General features: G+C 40.7%; 1 protein-coding gene across 1 annotated transcript in view; it reads left to right on the top strand.

The window, feature by feature from the left end:
- SLC6A11 (solute carrier family 6 member 11) overlaps positions 1–13,739 on the top strand; it is a 96,043-nt gene extending 82,304 nt beyond the window's left edge. Inside the window, exons 12-15 of the mRNA XM_028718879.2 lie at positions 2,395–2,497; positions 4,109–4,209; positions 5,601–5,771; positions 9,026–13,739. Coding sequence (XP_028574712.1) covers positions 2,395–2,497; positions 4,109–4,209; positions 5,601–5,771; positions 9,026–9,178 — 528 coding nt within the window. The 3' untranslated portion in view covers positions 9,179–13,739. The remainder of the gene's footprint in view (positions 1–2,394; positions 2,498–4,108; positions 4,210–5,600; positions 5,772–9,025) is intronic.
- The last annotated feature ends 3,361 nt before the right edge of the window (positions 13,740–17,100 follow it).

The following is a 17,100-nucleotide window of genomic DNA, read 5'->3' on the forward strand; positions in this document are numbered from 1 at the left end:
TTGTTGTGCAATGAATTTCAGTCTCAGTTTGCCACTGCAAAACCTGGATCTAGGCCAGCTCTCAAGACAGCCTCAATAATTAGCTGAGGAGATAAATGGCTAGTGTCCCACTCGATATTTCTGACTTGGGCTGACTGTTGAAGATTAACTTTTTACTCGGAAGCTTTGTATTCCCAAGTCCCTCACCATATGCACTCATATGAGAATATCTAAAGTTTCTTACTTGCTGTTATTATAAGAAAGATACTGGTGTTGGCGACACAATAGGACTAGCACATACAGTGGTGCCTCGCAAGACGAAATTAATTCGTTCCGCAAGTTTTTTCTTCTTGCGAGCTTTTCGTCTTGCGATGCACGGTTTCCCATAGGAATGCATTGAAAATCAATTAATGCGTTCCTATGGAAACCGACTTCAGACCAGGTCCGGGGACAATCTGTCCCCCGACCTCTTCTGAAGGCTGGGGGGGGGCGAAAGTCTTTGCTCCCCCCCCCTCACAGCAGCATTTTAAAATCGCCCCGGACAGCGGAGGACTTCTCCGCTGTCCGGGGCGATTTAAAAGCCCCTGGGAAGGCAGGCAGGGGGGACAAAGACTTTTGCCCCCCGCCAGCCTTCAGAGGTCCAGGACCTCTTCTGAAGGCGGGCGAGGGGCGAAAGACTTTGCTCCCCCGGGACGGCAGCGTTTTAAAATCGCCCCGGACAGCGGAGAAGTCCCCCGCTGTCCCGGGGTTTTTTAAAAACCTCTCCGCCCCCCTGCCAGGCTTGGAGCAGCCTTCCGAAGCCTGGCGGCGGGAGGAGGTCCGAGGACAGTGGGGAAGACGCGCTTCCCCGCTGTCCCGGAGATTTCCCTATGGGCTGTCGTCTTGCGAAGCAAGCCCATAGGGAAATTCGTTTTGCGAAGCGCCTCCAAAACGGAAAACCCTTTCGTCTAGCGGGTTTTCCGTCTTGCGAGGCGTTCGTCTTGCGGGGTACCACTGTATATTAAGATTTTGATCAGCTAAAGGAGCATAGATTACTCTGCCTCCATGTTCGGAGGCAGTATGCTTCTGAATACCAATTGCTGGAAACTACAGAAGAAGATAATGTTCTTGTTCTCAAGCATCTGTTGGCCACTGGGAGAACAGGATTATGGACTAGATGGCCAATTGGCTGGATCCAGAAGACTCTTCTTATGTTCTTACAAGTTACATTCATATCTTACCCTTTCATGAAACTGTTCCAGGCACCCTGATAGATGCCATTCACCCAGAATGCTGTCTGTGGTTTTGTACTTGCTCATGCAACACACAACTGAACAAATCTGAATATTCATATAATGTACTTCAGAGACTAAAAGTGTTTTCAGTGATTAGCAACTTAAACCTGAATATATGCAGTTGGAAACACATCTCGAAAGAGCAATGCTTAGTGCTCTGTCATCATAAATTAAAGTATAAGACATCTTCGCCTGTCCCCCCCCCCTCCACTCCAGATGTTTACTATGTGTATGGAAATGCACACTGCTTATGGGCTAATACAGTGTAAGACTTTTTATGAAACAGATATTGCCTTAAAATTCCTGGGTGTTTAGAAGGAGAATTTATATTTCACGTTGTGTCTCAACCTGCTGCCAAGGACAAATAGCATCACTACCAAGTATATGCTCCAAAAATAAGCACAAGGTGTGAGGAAGAACTTCTTTAAGACAGGAGATTTTTGTCTCTCTCACAGTTTCATTCGCCTTCTCACATGGACAAAGGGCCTGTTTCCAAAAAGCAATGTGGGAAGTTTCTTGGGTTGAATATTGTTACCCTTCTGGCAATACAATTCTTAAATAAAATAAAAGGAGGGAAGAACATGGTATAAAACATAGCAAAGCAAAGGATTGCCAAAAGACAAAACAAACACGCAGGGTTTCTTAAAAAACAACAACAAACCATGGTTTTCTTTAATAGTATATTTTGTGTGGTGGAGTAATAATTCTCAAGACCACAACAGGCATGGAGCGCTTTTAAAACTCTTTTATTTCCTGCTCCAGTCCTGAGGAAAGGAACCAGGGAGGAAATAATTAAATCCCTCCTCCGTTGAGAATGATCAGTCACGCCTCAAACAGATGATGTTTGCTTTTAATGGTCCCATAAATACAAGCATGCATTTAACATTGCATCTCATTTGACCCTTAAACCTAAGCAAGCAGACATAATTTATGTCTCCTTCACCAACTTGGTGCACTCCAGGTGTTTTCAACTACAACATCCACCACCCTTGGCCATTGGCTTTGCCACCTGGGACTGATAGTTGCTGTAGTCCAAAATATCAGCTGGTTCAGAAATTTCCCAAGTGGAGGGAAACCTTATTTCAGCTGTAAAGTGTTATCCGCACTCAATTTTTCCTGTTTTTAACTGTTTATCTTCCAGGGTGGAATGTATGTTTTCCAGTTGTTTGATTCCTACGCAGCCAGTGGAATGTGCCTTCTTTTTGTTGCTATATTTGAATGTGTCTGCATTGGCTGGTTTTATGGTAAGTCAGCAATTCTTGCAACATTGGGGCTAATTCTGAAATCACATCATGCATTTTCAGAATGAGCCTTACCGTGTTTTCCATAGCCTACCTTGCCATATATCACCCTGTGGATTTCAAGGATCAGTCTTTTTCACAGTCTTGTTTTCATATTGCAAGTTGTATATATTTCCCCTCCTCGTGGATCCTTTTCACATGTGAATCTTCATTTCGTAGTACCAGAAGAGTCGGTACAAGTTGTACTTTCTCTAATTATGCATCTAATATAACATATGAAAAGGAAGTTGTGAGTCTGAGATAAATCTGCTGCTCTTATGCCTGTAGCTTGTACATCTCATCTTCACAAGTCCTTTTTCTATGCTATGCTAGAAAAAACACAGCTTGCACATTCTTCCTCTACTCCATTGTAATATGTGGAGTAGTGTTACATGCCTTTCTCTGGATGCCAAGGTTTATGTTAGTACTACATGCCGTTTGTGCAGTTAAATTCAGCCAAACCATTTGGGTTTGTATCCAGCCGTGTCCCTTTGTTGACAGAAGGCTTTTTGATCCAGTGGGAGCTTCCAAGAGGAGAAACGGGAAGAGGTGACTTTAATTGATTCCCAGCGTCCTTCCCAAATCTACCACAGAGGGTTGGGGCACCTTTGGGACAGCATGATTGGTGGTGAAGGGGTTGCAGAAGAAAGGAGGAATCTATGAAAATCAACTTACATTCCTTCTGTCAGTGGAGAGAAACCACTGGATACAACCATGAAACCAATGGAACGGTACTTCTCTTCTTCAAGGATGGCAGAATGGCCACCTAGCAGAGGTGTTGTGTTTTTACCTCCTTCTCCCTCTTAACGCTGAGGATACTAAAACTATTAGTGCTCAGCTGAAATTCCACTGAAGAAACTCAGCTTTGGCATGTAAAGAAGAATCATAAAAGGGTGAAAAATACTTTTTTTAACTTTCAGATTCCCTCCTTTACCTTTGATAACTCTTTCAATTCTTTTGGTTTTGCTTTTGGAAAAAGGTATGCTAGACACTGCCTGTGGCAGTGACAGCATCAAATCTCTTCCTGGCGTCTATAAGCTCCAGCCACTGTTTTCTTTCCACCTCAGTGCCGCTGGATGACATACCATCATTCTGGGGGAGTTCTTGGGTAAATACTTGGCAGCCTCCATACTGGTTGCTATTTTTTCATCAAGTAGTTCTCTCAGAATGACATTATGTTATTCTATAGCATCATTCCAGGGGTAAATAATTCTGGTAGAAATAACATGTCAACCAAAGGTCTCCATCTGCTGGGCAGGTAGCAGCTGTATCATCTCTGCAGACCCCACTAAAGGTAAAGGAGGGCTTCAATTTTTCAGCAGGCCCTCCAAAAAACGTTTCTTATATATGCTAGTTGTGAATGAGGTTGTGAAAATGGGGGGCGGGGAGAGATTTTAATCTCATTCCCACCAACTGCATTTACCTCGTGTTTTCAGGCTTTCCTTGCCAATGGCAGAGGCAAGGAATATTCTAAGAATGAAAGCATAAATTGTAATGAAGCTACATCACTCCAGTAACATAAGCCCTGGTGACCTATATTCATTTTCTATTAATTTTTATATTGGCTTTATTCAGGAAGCAATCGTTTTTATGACAACATTGAAGATATGATTGGGTACAGACCGCTGGCATTATTTAAATGGTGTTGGATGTTACTCACTCCTGGCATTTGCGCTGTAAGTAATGAAAGTGTGATAAAATGATAGAGCAATCTGTAAGGTCCTTGGCAGAACCTTTTCCCAAAGACTTTATGGAAATAATTTTGCAGAAATAGAGCATAATCATGAAGCCACACACATGTGTTGGAACAGGAAGTACACCTCCAAAATGCAAAATAGTTTAACTTCCTGGTATCAGTAAAAAAAAGCAACAATTCCTCATAAATTAAATAAAAAGGTGATTTAAAAACTTATTTAATTTTCAAGCAGATGTTGTTTATTTCATTATTTTAAATTATGTAGGTATTTCTTTGCTATTGGTTTTAGACTTCAGTAGCCCCTACTTTTTCTTTTCTTCCTCTTCCCCCACCCCCCTACAATATGATGAGGTATGACAACTTCTTTTTATGTGTTCACACATTTCTGTTCCCACACCATAGTGGTTTCATGTGCACTCAAGGTGTTTATTCATGTGTAGGTATTATTGGAGCAATTGTATGCTACTATGTTGTTACTTACCGTGAAACTGAACAGAACTGAACACAAATTAAGGGCTGGAATCCAAAGGCTTATGTGTAGTAGTCCTCACACACCCTGGGGCTTTTGTGGGGAGGGTGGTGGCGTTTGCCCGTTCATTTGAAAATGTACAGGGGGGGAGAAAGAGTTAATAAGTAGACCAATAGAAAAGCCAGAGGCGGAGCCTACCTGTTTATAAAAGGGCTTAGCCCGAGTTAGTTGGGAAAAGGCAGTTGGGAAAGCAGTTGGCAGACAGATGGAAATATGGAGACAGTTAGTGCAGTTGGTTCTTGTGTGAGGGGAGGTTGAAGAGTTAGAGACAGAATAAAAGACTAAGTTTATTTGTGTTTGCAATAAACTACAATCTTCACTGTTAGCTTAAGAACCAGACTGAGACTAAGTGATTTACCGGGGAGGACCTGGTTGGTGGCAGTGGGTTAGTGGTGTACGGGTCAATAATCCATGAGACGACCGGGGGCTCCGTACGAACGACACAGGGGGTTCCCATTCTTGGTGCAATTTTTCAAAAGTGATACACAATGTGATGCATTTGGGGGTGATACAGCTGGTAGGGCATGAGAGAATCATGACCCCCTCTTGTGTGTGCAGAAGTGTTTTCAAAACAGATCCTCTCCCATGAGTCTCTTCAGCACAGCTATAACCTGCTGTCAAATGGGGGGGGGGGCAATTTCTATGGTCCTTAAATGAAGACTGAGATTAAATGTGAAAGGAAGTTCCAGTGGAAGGAAGGAAGGAAGCCTGCCTGCCTGCCTGCCTGCTTGCTACCTGTCTTGAAAGCTGAATGTAGCAATTCAGTGAACTGGGGTGAATAAGTTTCCTAAATATCTATGTGTTGTTTCCAAAAATGGATAAAATGACCATCTCCATTTCAGGGAATCTTCATCTTTTTCCTGGTGAAATACAAGCCTTTGAAATACAACAACGTTTATATATACCCAGACTGGGGTTATGGCATTGGGTGGATGATGGCTCTCTCCTCCATGGTTTGCATTCCTTTGTGGATCTGTATTAAATTGTGGAAGACAGAAGGAACTATCTTAGAGGTAAGGACTGCTGTCAGACTATTATTGCTTGATAGAGTAGGTGAGCATATTGAGCTGAATGCTGCACATTTTGCTTACAACCAGCTATTCAGAAGTTATGAAATCTAAGCTGATGTCTATGCATCCAGACCACTTTCTGTGATGTAACTGTAGTCAACAATCCACGTATCCACTTTGGCTGTGATCCTGGGAAGTTTCATAGTAATAATTATGAAAAAGAAAACAACAGTGGGTTGCATTGTCACAGATGTTCAGTGACTAAAACATTAGAAATAACAATGGTAGGTTCAACTCTGGTTTGGATGAGCGTATTTTGTCTTATTAACACAAGCTCCCCGCCCCCCCCCCCCCCCGCCCCTGCATGCAAGCAGAATTCTATCAGTTCTTGGAAGAAAAAGTCCTAGAATATATTGGAGATAAACTTATTTTATTAGGTGACTTTAACGGAATAGTGAACCCGGGCATGGATAGAACAGCAAAAAAAAAAGGGAACAAGACAAGACAAACTCCCAAGCTCCTTTTTTCAATTAATAGACCTTCTGAATCTGAATGATACCGGGAGGTTTAAACACCCAATAGATAAAGAATTTACGCATTACTCGGATCCTTACAAGTGGGCTGGAAGAATAGATGCAATTTGGGCCTCAAAAGACTTATTAGGTAATATTAAGAAAGTTGAAATCCACCCAAGAACAGTCTCAGACCATAACCTGGTATGGATTAAGTTTAAAGGAGGAGAAGAAAAAACTAAAAGATGGCAGCTCAACGAGAATATATTGAATGACAAAAAGACAGCGCAGAAGGCCAATCAAATTTTTGAAGAATACTTTAAATTTAACTTAAATCAAGGGACGGATATAAAAATGGTCTGGGATGCGAGTAAAGTGGTTATAAGAGGCTTCTTCATCCAACAAAGAGCTTACCAAAGGAAAATAAAGGAGAAGAAGAAAATGGAAGTATGGGAGGAAATCAGAGATAATGAAAAGAAATTATTTCAAAAACCAGAGGATGAAATAATAAAGCAAAATATAAAAATCCTACATACACAATTTTTGATGATTATAAATGACGAAATAGAATGGAAGATCAAATGGTTAAAACATAGAAGCTTTGAATCTGCGAACAAACCAGGTAGACTTCTAGCCTGGGAACTGAAAAAGAAACAGGATGAAAGAATCATCAACAGAATTAAAACAGATGAGACCTGGATTCAAGACCCGAAAGAAATTAGCAAGATCTTCACTAATTTCTACAAAGAGTTATACAAAGAATGACCAGAGAAAATTGAGAAAATAATTGAATACTTAAACAAAAGTAATCTGCTGATAATTCCCAAGGAGAAAATCGCCAAATTGAATTCGCCACTATGGAGGTGCAACAAGCAATGCAAAGATCGAAAATCAGGAAAACACCGGGTCCGGACGGTATACCGGCTATTTATTATAAAAAATTAGAACAATCACTGTTTCTGTGGGAATGTTTAGGGATGCGGGGGAGCATATATCTAAGATATCCTGTCCCAACTTGTCTTCAAGTTCAACAAAATCAGCAGAGTTAACGTTTCCCTTTTTTCTTTTAAACACATGCACAGCAGATAGCTTGCTCAGACTCGTTAGAGTCTCTGTAAATAGTTCCTGGTATTTTCCCCATTTAATCCCTCCTAAAATAAGACGCTACACGGTCTTCTGTAAAGTATAAAACATTTATTCACAAGTAATCATCTGTTCACACAAAGGTTCCCAGAAGGCAGACTTAAAAGGTTAGAACATAGTTTAAATGTGGTGACTATCTCCTTATGGGAGAAAGCCCCCCTTTTCTTCTCTTGGCCTGGAGCCAAGGGTGCATCTTAGTGCTGTTGTTAAGATGGCATCAATAGAGACAAGAAGAGACAAGATGGTCGCCAGCCTGCGATTCTGGTTCTTTCTACTTCAGGAGAGGCCACACCCATCTCAAGTTACACATAGGAAGTTTCGTCTCAGTCCTGGAAAGCAGGAAGTTCCAGCTAGAGGACTGAGACAACCTTCATGTCTACTCTAGCAATTATGTGTTTGACTGCGCCTGATTCTTTCATCCCACAGTTTCTCCCTATGAAAGATACAATGAATGACATTCTACAAAATGGAATACTACCGAGCTCGTGGAAAGAAAGTTTCATTACCCTTATTCATAAACAAGGATCCGACCCTTTAAGCATGGTGAACTACAGACCTACTGCCCTGCTAAATAATGACTACAAGATATTTGCAGACATTATTGCAAACAGGCTTAAAACAGTTATAAAAGAAATAATCCATAAAGATCAAACAGGTTTCCTCCCAGGGCGCCATATGCAGACTAACCTCCGGTGTGTGATAAATGTCTTAGAATATCTCGATTATAAAATTGATAAACCAGCCGCTATTATGTTGGTGGATGCTGAAAAGGCATTTGACCAGGTATCCTGGAAGTTTATGAAAAAACTAATTCAAGAAATCAGAACTGGCGAAAATCTCTGTAAAGGAATAAATGTCATCTATTTGGAACAATAGATGTTTGTTTGTTGTGTGGGAGAAATATAAAAACTTGCTAGAACCCAAAATTTCCCGATGGAGGCCTGTGCAGTAAAGAGAAAAAATACCCAGGGAACATGGCCATCATAAAAATTACTCCTAAAGGAAGAAGCTAATAAATTTAAGTTAAAAAGCTTTGAGGAAATGAGGGAGTACATAACAGATTGGTTTCAATACCATCAATTATATGAGACATTCAAAATAGATAAACAAAAAGGTTTTGCCACAGAGATTTCTAGATTTGAATCTGACCTAGTGAATTCCAACTCTAAAACACTCTCCAAAGCATACCGACTCCTCCTTGACTGAGAAGTCAAGGAGGAAGAGGTCACTGCAGCTATGGTTAAATGGTCGCAAGACTCTGGGCATACAATAACCATGAAACAGTGGGAAAATCTGTGGAAAACAAGTTGGAAATTTACAGCTTGTTATTCTTTAAGAGAGAACTTTCTTAAAATGCAACATCGATGGTATATAACCCCTTGGAAGCTCTCCAAGATATATAAAAGTGTACCAAGTAATTGTTGGAGGTGTAAAGTAAAGCCAGGTGATCTATATCATATTTGGTGGCCAGTGCTTGGAAGAGTCCTTAGAGCTAGATAGAGAGGACTGGAGGTTCCAAGCCCCTGATCTGGATGGAGTGTGCTTGTGACCAGGTCACAGAAATGGCTAATGCCTTCAATTTTCTTCATTCCCTGCCCCCAGAGATTTAGAAAGTTGATCGTGGCCAGCCCAGACCTGAAGATGAGAGGAAAATGTGGAGCAGGTGCATATGCTGCTACAGTAAATGACTGCGATGCCAAACTGAAAGGTGATGGCAACATTTCAGCCATCACAGAAAAAGAGACGCACTTCTGAAAGAACTTTCTTCTGTTGTTGTTGTTGTTTTTTGTATAAATAAATAAGTAAATAAATTAATTAAATACTTCACTTAATTATAGAGGCCAGCTTGTTTTGCACAACTTTATTAACAAGTTAATTTTAAAGTGAACTTGTATACTTGTTTAAAAGTGATTTTTTTAATTATTATATAAGTAACGATTATATATAAATATAAATATATATATATATAAAATGAAATAGAATTGTTAGTGATGCCTTGTAATATGGTGATTTCAGTAAGTGTTTTATAGATCCTAGAAGGACCTGTATAATGTGTTGTAAAACTTTTATACTTTTGGTTTTTTTAAAAAAAGAAAAAAGGTATGGTGTTGTATAGCTATACACATTCTAATTTGTGAGCATCTCAGACCATTTCAGCTTCTACTGTATGTATATAAAGGGGATTACAATGTCCTCCTATTAATATCTAAGGGAATTGTCTTTGGATGTGTAGCTCTGTTTCTGAATTTGGGCCCAGTCCAATGAATGAGTTTGCCAAATGTCACTAGACTCAAACCCCGGCAGTCCTTCCATCAGGGTGGGCAACCTTTTTAAAGTTGAGGCCCTTATTTCCTTGGAAGAAGGTGAATGGGAACTGCATACTGGCAATGGGCAAAGCCAACATCAAAAGTGGGCAGGTAGACCCTTTTTCTTTCATTCACACAGATACACAAGCATGTACCTGACTCATCCTCAATTCATTCTCATTCTCTGTTTTTCACACACGCACCCCTCTGGCTCAGTTCCCACTACTTACCTTCATCTGCCAGTGTACCCCACTCCTCCACCACTGCCCCCAATATCTTCATGTTCTCTATGCCTTGTGATTTCCCCAGTTCTATTGTGCCACAAGCTGCCACTGCAACTGTCAGCTGTCAGAAACATGCATGAACCAGCAAGTTTGTGGTGGCCAATGTGGTTCTGAAAGGCACTCCATTGCATGTGGATATATGGGTGTCATTCTGAAGTGTGCGCTACCCATTGAATTATGTGGTTGTGTCACATACCTGCCTGCTGCCTCTTTCTCCCATTTCTCTTCATTATGGGAGTATAAAATGGTTAAAACACCAGTGTCCAAACAGAGGGAGGCCAATGCTGCCCACTAGCCACCCTCCTCTACCTTTTGCTTTTCTACTGAATGAAGTGACATAAAAACAACCTGAATTGCCCATGTTTAACTCTGACATTTTGCAAACATGCTGTCACAGGTTTGGAGGCAAAGGGTTGTATTCTAAGTAGTGCTAAGCAGTGCTTTGTGCAAGCAGAATGACTTGCGCTTATGAAACAGGACTTCTTCTTTTTTTGCACTCTCCTCCTGCTGTGCCCACTCCAAAATCTGTTTGGGCGATTCTCTCAATCATCCAGAGCAAATTTGGGGATGCTGCAGACCACACAATGGAAGAAGAGAGTAGGAAGAAGTCCTGATGCAGAAGTAGAAGTCATTCCAGTTGCACATTTATTTAGCTGAATACCACCCAATGCCTTTGTGAACAATTCTCTGGATCTGATTCCAACCTTGCCCATTGAACGCAGCCCAAATAACTGACTAGCTGGATGACAAAGCTAGACTTTGGACCTGCATGTCTTGAACAGCAGCTCCCACACCTCATGGAAGTTATCTTTGAAGCTTGCAGGGGTTTCAAAAGCAGCTTCTAATATATCATGGGGTCTTCTGTTCCAAGAAAAGAAGTTAATTTATTTCTAAACATGAGACAGCTCTTGGCCACTCTTGTAGACGTTCTGTGGATGTCCAGACGTAGTGGATCATGTCTTTGACTTGTAAAGCAGGGAAGGCAACACCTCCTAATTTTGGAGCAAAATGGGAAAACTACATCTCAATATCCTGCTTCCCCTGACCTGCTAACGACATTTGTAGAAGTTATTTTTTACTGAACTCACTTTAAAAATTATTTTTATATATAAAAGAGCTATTAATATAGCTGTGACCTTAATAGAGTTTGAATTCACAGGTGCTGTATCACAGGATTTAAAAAAAACTTCCACATTTTATCTCTCTTTGCTTGACCCCAGTGACTGCATAAAATGTCTCACCATTTGGATATTTACATGTCTTCACAGCGAAATGTGTATGAATTTGTGCATGATATTCTGCATGTGACGTTGAAAGTGAGGTAATTGGACAGCAGGAGATGATGGAGTCAGGCTTTGGTATCCATAAGGACTTTTTAAAAGCTACTGAAAGTAAGCAGATGATCTTAAAAACACTGATGAATGTGATAGGGACAATACAAAACATTTATATGACATTTTAATATATCACTGTACTCCTTGTTGTTATATCTATAATAGCTGCCACCTGGGCCCACTATTCATACTTACTAAAAATAGATTAGAATCTCAAATCCATCCATAAGCATGCATGCCTTAAACGCTTTATGGAAAAATGCACCCAGCTACCAGTCAATCAGCATGATTGTGGGTCTAACAGGGCAAGTAGATTAAAACCATTTTTTATGATAAGTAAGCTATATTGACACATTCCGAGTACTCCTGGACAGGTATCCATGATAACATAAATCTTCCACCATAGGCAGAATGCCTTTGTCTTAAGTATTTCTGAAACTGATACACATTTCAGCATAGAATACGTATCTAGCCTGTTTTACAAATGGGAAATATAGGTAATGTGATTTTAACTTGCACCTGAATACAAATAAAATGGACTTAGAATTCAGGAGTGAATGTTGTACAAAGTTGAGAGTCATCAATTATGTTGTTTAATGGACTGGCCAATCCATAGGGTCTCTCAGCTAGGCTACTAGACTCAAAGTAGCTTTTTGCAGTGAATTTACTTCAATATTTATGGCACATTCCACCATGCATATCTGTATACTGTATAGCTAAAGCACCAGTTTTCATACTATTTCTGGTAACAACCTTAAAATAGCATGCCACTATAAAGAACAACCATAATGTGTATTACTTTACGAGGAACAAGTTCTTCAGAAGTGCATAATGGGGAGCAACACAGAGACCAAAACCCATCTACTTTTAGGCTATAATCCTATATATATTTTCCTGAGAGTAAGTTTCATTGACCTCAGTGGTCCATATTCAAAGATGCTGTATGTCATCCATCTCACCTGTCAACCTTATTGAACTAATTATAACTAGTGGTTCAAATAACCCCTTAACTGCACCTTTGCAGTTTCATTTCTTCCTTCCATAGGTGTTATAGGTTCAGAAAGAAATGAGAAAGAAAACCATATACTTTATTTGCTCTTCTTGAATCTCCTGACCATAATAATTAGTAACAAAATATTATTATTGGTATTTTTTATTATTTACACATTTTGGTTGGACAACTATCCACTGCTTAAATCAACGAACTGACCTTTTCAAGTTCTAGAATTAATGAGTCAAAAGAAAATCAAGCTGTTAATTTGGAAGGTGACTATTCTTCATTTCTGAACTTATTTTATTCACTCGATTAAAAAATCGTTTTGCTGCTGCACTGCAACCTAACCTGGCCTCGTTGTTTAGCTCTCTCCAGACAAACCATGAGATGTAACCAATGTTTGACCTATTGTTTGCAGTGTGTGGTTTGTCTGGAAGAGGTAAAACATGAACCTGGATTTAAACATGCTAAACCAAACCACGGCTTAGTTCAGTGCAGCAGCAAAACAACCAAAGAGGAGCAAAGTGATTGTGGTCTCTTCTCCGGGAGTCCACACATTTGCTCAAATGCTCTGCAAACACAGGGATGGTCTTCAAGTGAATCTTGGAGAAATATATCTCTGCAATTTGTAAGTATTGGATGCCTACAATAAATATTTTTAAGTGATCATCTTCACCGGAACTGTTCACATATAAGAATTTCCCAAAGTTTGCAATGATATGTTTCAATTCTTGTGTTTATTACTGCCACATCAGCCAGCCATAGTCCAAATAATTTGAGGTAGTCCCAACACTCATTTAAATTAAAGCATCTTTCGGCCAAAACCCTATATAGAGGTAACTCCCACTTCCAAATAGGTGTGGATGGGAGAAGATGGTTCATGGATATGGAATGTTACATGTGGAATGTTTTCATCCAACCATCCCAACAGGTACGATTTATGGAATATGATTCCTACTCTGCTGCTATGAACTACTTCACTAATAGCTTTATACACATACATGTGGTTTGGCATGGTCTAAAGCAATGTTTCTAATTCGCTGTGCTTGTAAATGTGCACATTTAAAACTTGACCCATTTAACACTTGTGCTTTTATTTTTTATTTTAAAGTGTTGGGGAAGGGTTGAAATTCCTGACTAGTTCTGTTGTTATTTTTCTTTCCTGGAAAAGAATATGAAGATAAACAACAATGATATTGTGATTATTTCTTTTGATATGCAGCAGTAAACAATAATGCCCTTTTCTGAAGTATATATGCAGTATTATTCATAAGTAAAGAAGAACCCAGATTTATGTACTGTTTTACACAAAGAATGTTTTTATTTGGTATTCAAGGAAGCACAACATTTTGTCTGCTTACTCCTTTTTAAAAAATTAAAGAAAATGGGTAAACATACTGTGCTTGGTGCATTATACTTTGTTTATGTTACTATACCTATATAACAGGAGTGGGGAACCTTTGGGGGCTAGAGGGCCACCCATATGTCAATCATTTGATGTCCTGATGGTGTCAGGTGACTGATAGATGAGTGGATCTGCCCTCCTGTCAAAGTTGACCCATGTGGGGGGGGGGCACTCTGTTTTGCAGCAACCAGAAGGACTGAAATTTCCATGCACAAGCTGATGGGTATATTAGCACAGCCTTTACAATTATATTTGAACAAATTCAAACTGAGGAGTCCCATATTACAGACAAGTAAGTATGACTTGCCGATCAGAAGGTTGGCAGTTCGAATCCCTGCAACGGGGTGAGCTCCCGTTGCTCTGTCCCTGCTCCTGCCAACCTAGCAGTTCAAAAGCACAAAGTGCAAGTAGATAAATAGGTACCGCTCCGTCGGGAAGGTAAACGGCGTTTCCATGTGCTGCTCTGGTTCGCCAGAAGCGGCTTAGTCATGCTGGCCACATGACTCGGAAGCTGTATGCCGGCTCCCTCAGCCAATAAAGCGAGATGAGCGCCACAACCCCAGAGTCGGTCACGACTGGACCTAATGGTCAGGGGTCCCTTTACCTTTACCTAAGTATGCAAGCATTCACTACCATAGCATATAAAGCAATGACATACCAAGGCACTAATGTGCAGTTGCTGGTCCAGAATCTGGTTCTGACAGAGATGGTTTAGTCGTCTATTCTATCAGCACCAACCGGTTTCTTACACTGGCACCAATGAGAACTTCTATTCAAATGCAAATAGCAGCTGCTAAGGGGGGATCATTTGGCACAGAAAGCTGTCCCTGCCTGCCCTTATGGTTCTGAACTTGTTCAAGCTTCCATGCAGCTGCTATTTACATAACAAAAAATGTGTACTTATAGAATCCATTTTGGGGCAGGCATTGGCCACAGTACTTGGGTGTAATTGCTCAGGGCAGCTTAACATGATCAACTTCTTCCTCAAGAGGTGTCGACAGCAAATGACTCATGAGCTTGTATTGTGCTGCGTCCGTGGCAGTTCCCCCCCAAACATTAATCTAAGTAACACACGGCTTCGTAATGAGGAGTGAATGTTCTTGTTAATCCATCTTTTATTTTAATAATAAAAGAAAGCTCCACTGTTCTCTTATGATGCTCATAGATGAATCACTTTCTACTGTGTTCCGCCAGCGGGTGAGTAGCATGCAAGGAAGGCAGAGTTAGAGGCAAGCCATGCTCAAAAGAGCAGGCTACAAATATTCACACAGACACCCCCAAGGGGCAGCTCTAACTTGGGCTCTCGCTGTTGATGTGGGCTTTAGTTCTGCTCTCTAGTCACTCACCACCATCATGAATCCTGGCACTTCACTGAGTCATAAAAAAGGCACGCACAGGCAGAAGGAAGAATATGAAAGATCATGGGATGGCAGCCAAACCAACGTGAATGGCTATGCATGCTATGGAATAACCTGGTTGTGATGCCAGCTAGAATACACAAAGTTTAGTGGGAGTTACTTTTGAGTAAATCGGTATAGGATTTGGGCTGAAAGATGCTTTCATTTAAGCAAGCGTGGGGACAAAGACAGCAAGTGTAGATGGCACATTCAGTGAAGTTTAGCATACAGTTCTGGTTGCCTCACTTAAAACGGGATATTGTCGAACTGGAAAAGGTTCAGAAAAGGACAGCCAGGATGAGCCAAGGGATGCAGCAACTCCCCAATAAGGAAAGTTTACAACATTTGGAGTTTTTCAGATTAGAGAATAGGTGAGTAGGAGGTGGCATAAGAGAAGTGTATAAAATTATACACGACTTGAAGAAAGTGGTTTGAGAAAAGTGGTTCCCTCTATATCATCACAGTAGGACATCCAACTCTGAAAGATTCAGGACATGAAGAAGGTACTGAAGCTAAACTATGGATTTGCTCCTCCAGGAGGCAGTATTGGCCACCAACTTTTAAAGCGGATTAGACAATTTCATGGATCTATGATCAATCAAATCAAATGTAGGCAACACAAAAATGTACCTGTATCTACTGCCACCCCTGAGCACATGCGCTCTGATAACCGAGCACCCCTTATCGTTAGATGCTTTTGCTTTCATACAGGCCTTGATTAACCACTCTGGCTCCCTGTCCACTAGTTGAAGAATAGTTGCTATGAATAAAGAAGTTGGTGACCTTGCCATAAACCTCCCTCTTTGCATTGTACTGATAATTCAAACGGTAACCAATATCAAGATCATGTATTGATAATAATATATCAACAAGTGTATAGTATAGTATAGTATAGTATAGTATAGTATAGTATAGTATAGTATAGTATAGTATAGTATAGTATAGTATAGTATAGTATGAGTCCTGCCCTTCTAAAGGAACTATGGGCAGTAAAAAGTCCCTTGCATTATCCTGCTTTTTCAGATTACAGTGGTACCTCGGGTTAAGTACGTAATTCGTTCCTGAGGTCCGTTCTTAACCTGAAATTGTTCTTAACCTGAAGCACCACTTTAGCTAATGGGGCCTCCCGCTGCTGCTGCGCCGCCAGAGCACGATTTCTGTTCTCATCCTGAAGCAAAGTTCTTAACCTGAAGCACTATTTCTGGGTTAGCAGAGTCTGTAACCTGAAGTGTATGTAACCTGAAGTGTATGTAACCCGAGGTACCACTGTACTGCACCGGTCTGTATCCCTTTCTCTTTCATATGGACATACAAACAGCTACCCTTGCTCTAGGCTGCTTAGTATTTATCACTATAAAAACTGGTAATATACTAATTTTGTACCATCTGGTTAGCTCTGGGAAATACTGTGATGGAGAAAGAGCAATAACTAACTACTGGCCATATTCTGTTCAAGTGAAATGTCTTTGTGCCATCATAGCTGTTTTCCACAGCTGTTTTTCTCAGGGTCAGTCAGAAGTCAAGTCCATAACCATGACTTGCCATGTGGTGTATTATCCCAGAGCAAAACACAGCAGTTCAGCTAATTGGGTTTCAAGCCCTCCCCCTTCTCTTTGGCTTTGATTTGAGATAGACTCTGCACCCTGCCGTTGAAAGGCGTGCTTTCTGTATCATTAGGTGGCAGCAAATGCCAGCAGAAAATAATTTGTTCCACCCTGGAGCAAATGAGTAGGGCCGCTGGGAGAAGGAGCTTTCATTTAGTTCAGGCTCTAACACACGGACCTGCAATTCACTTTTTCCTCAAGACAGAAAGTGGTGAAAAGGAGTCGGCGTCAGCATTTGCAAGGAAGTAATGTAGACATCAGACTGAATCTTCCTACCTCGTTGACAAACATTTTCAGAGCTGCAGCTGTAGTGGCATACAAATTCATTCTTACAAGTGTAAGGGGAGCACTCT

The sequence above is a fragment of the Podarcis muralis genome, chromosome 2 (assembly GCF_964188315.1).
Source record: "Podarcis muralis chromosome 2, rPodMur119.hap1.1, whole genome shotgun sequence".
Lineage (NCBI taxonomy): Eukaryota > Metazoa > Chordata > Lepidosauria > Squamata > Lacertidae > Podarcis > Podarcis muralis.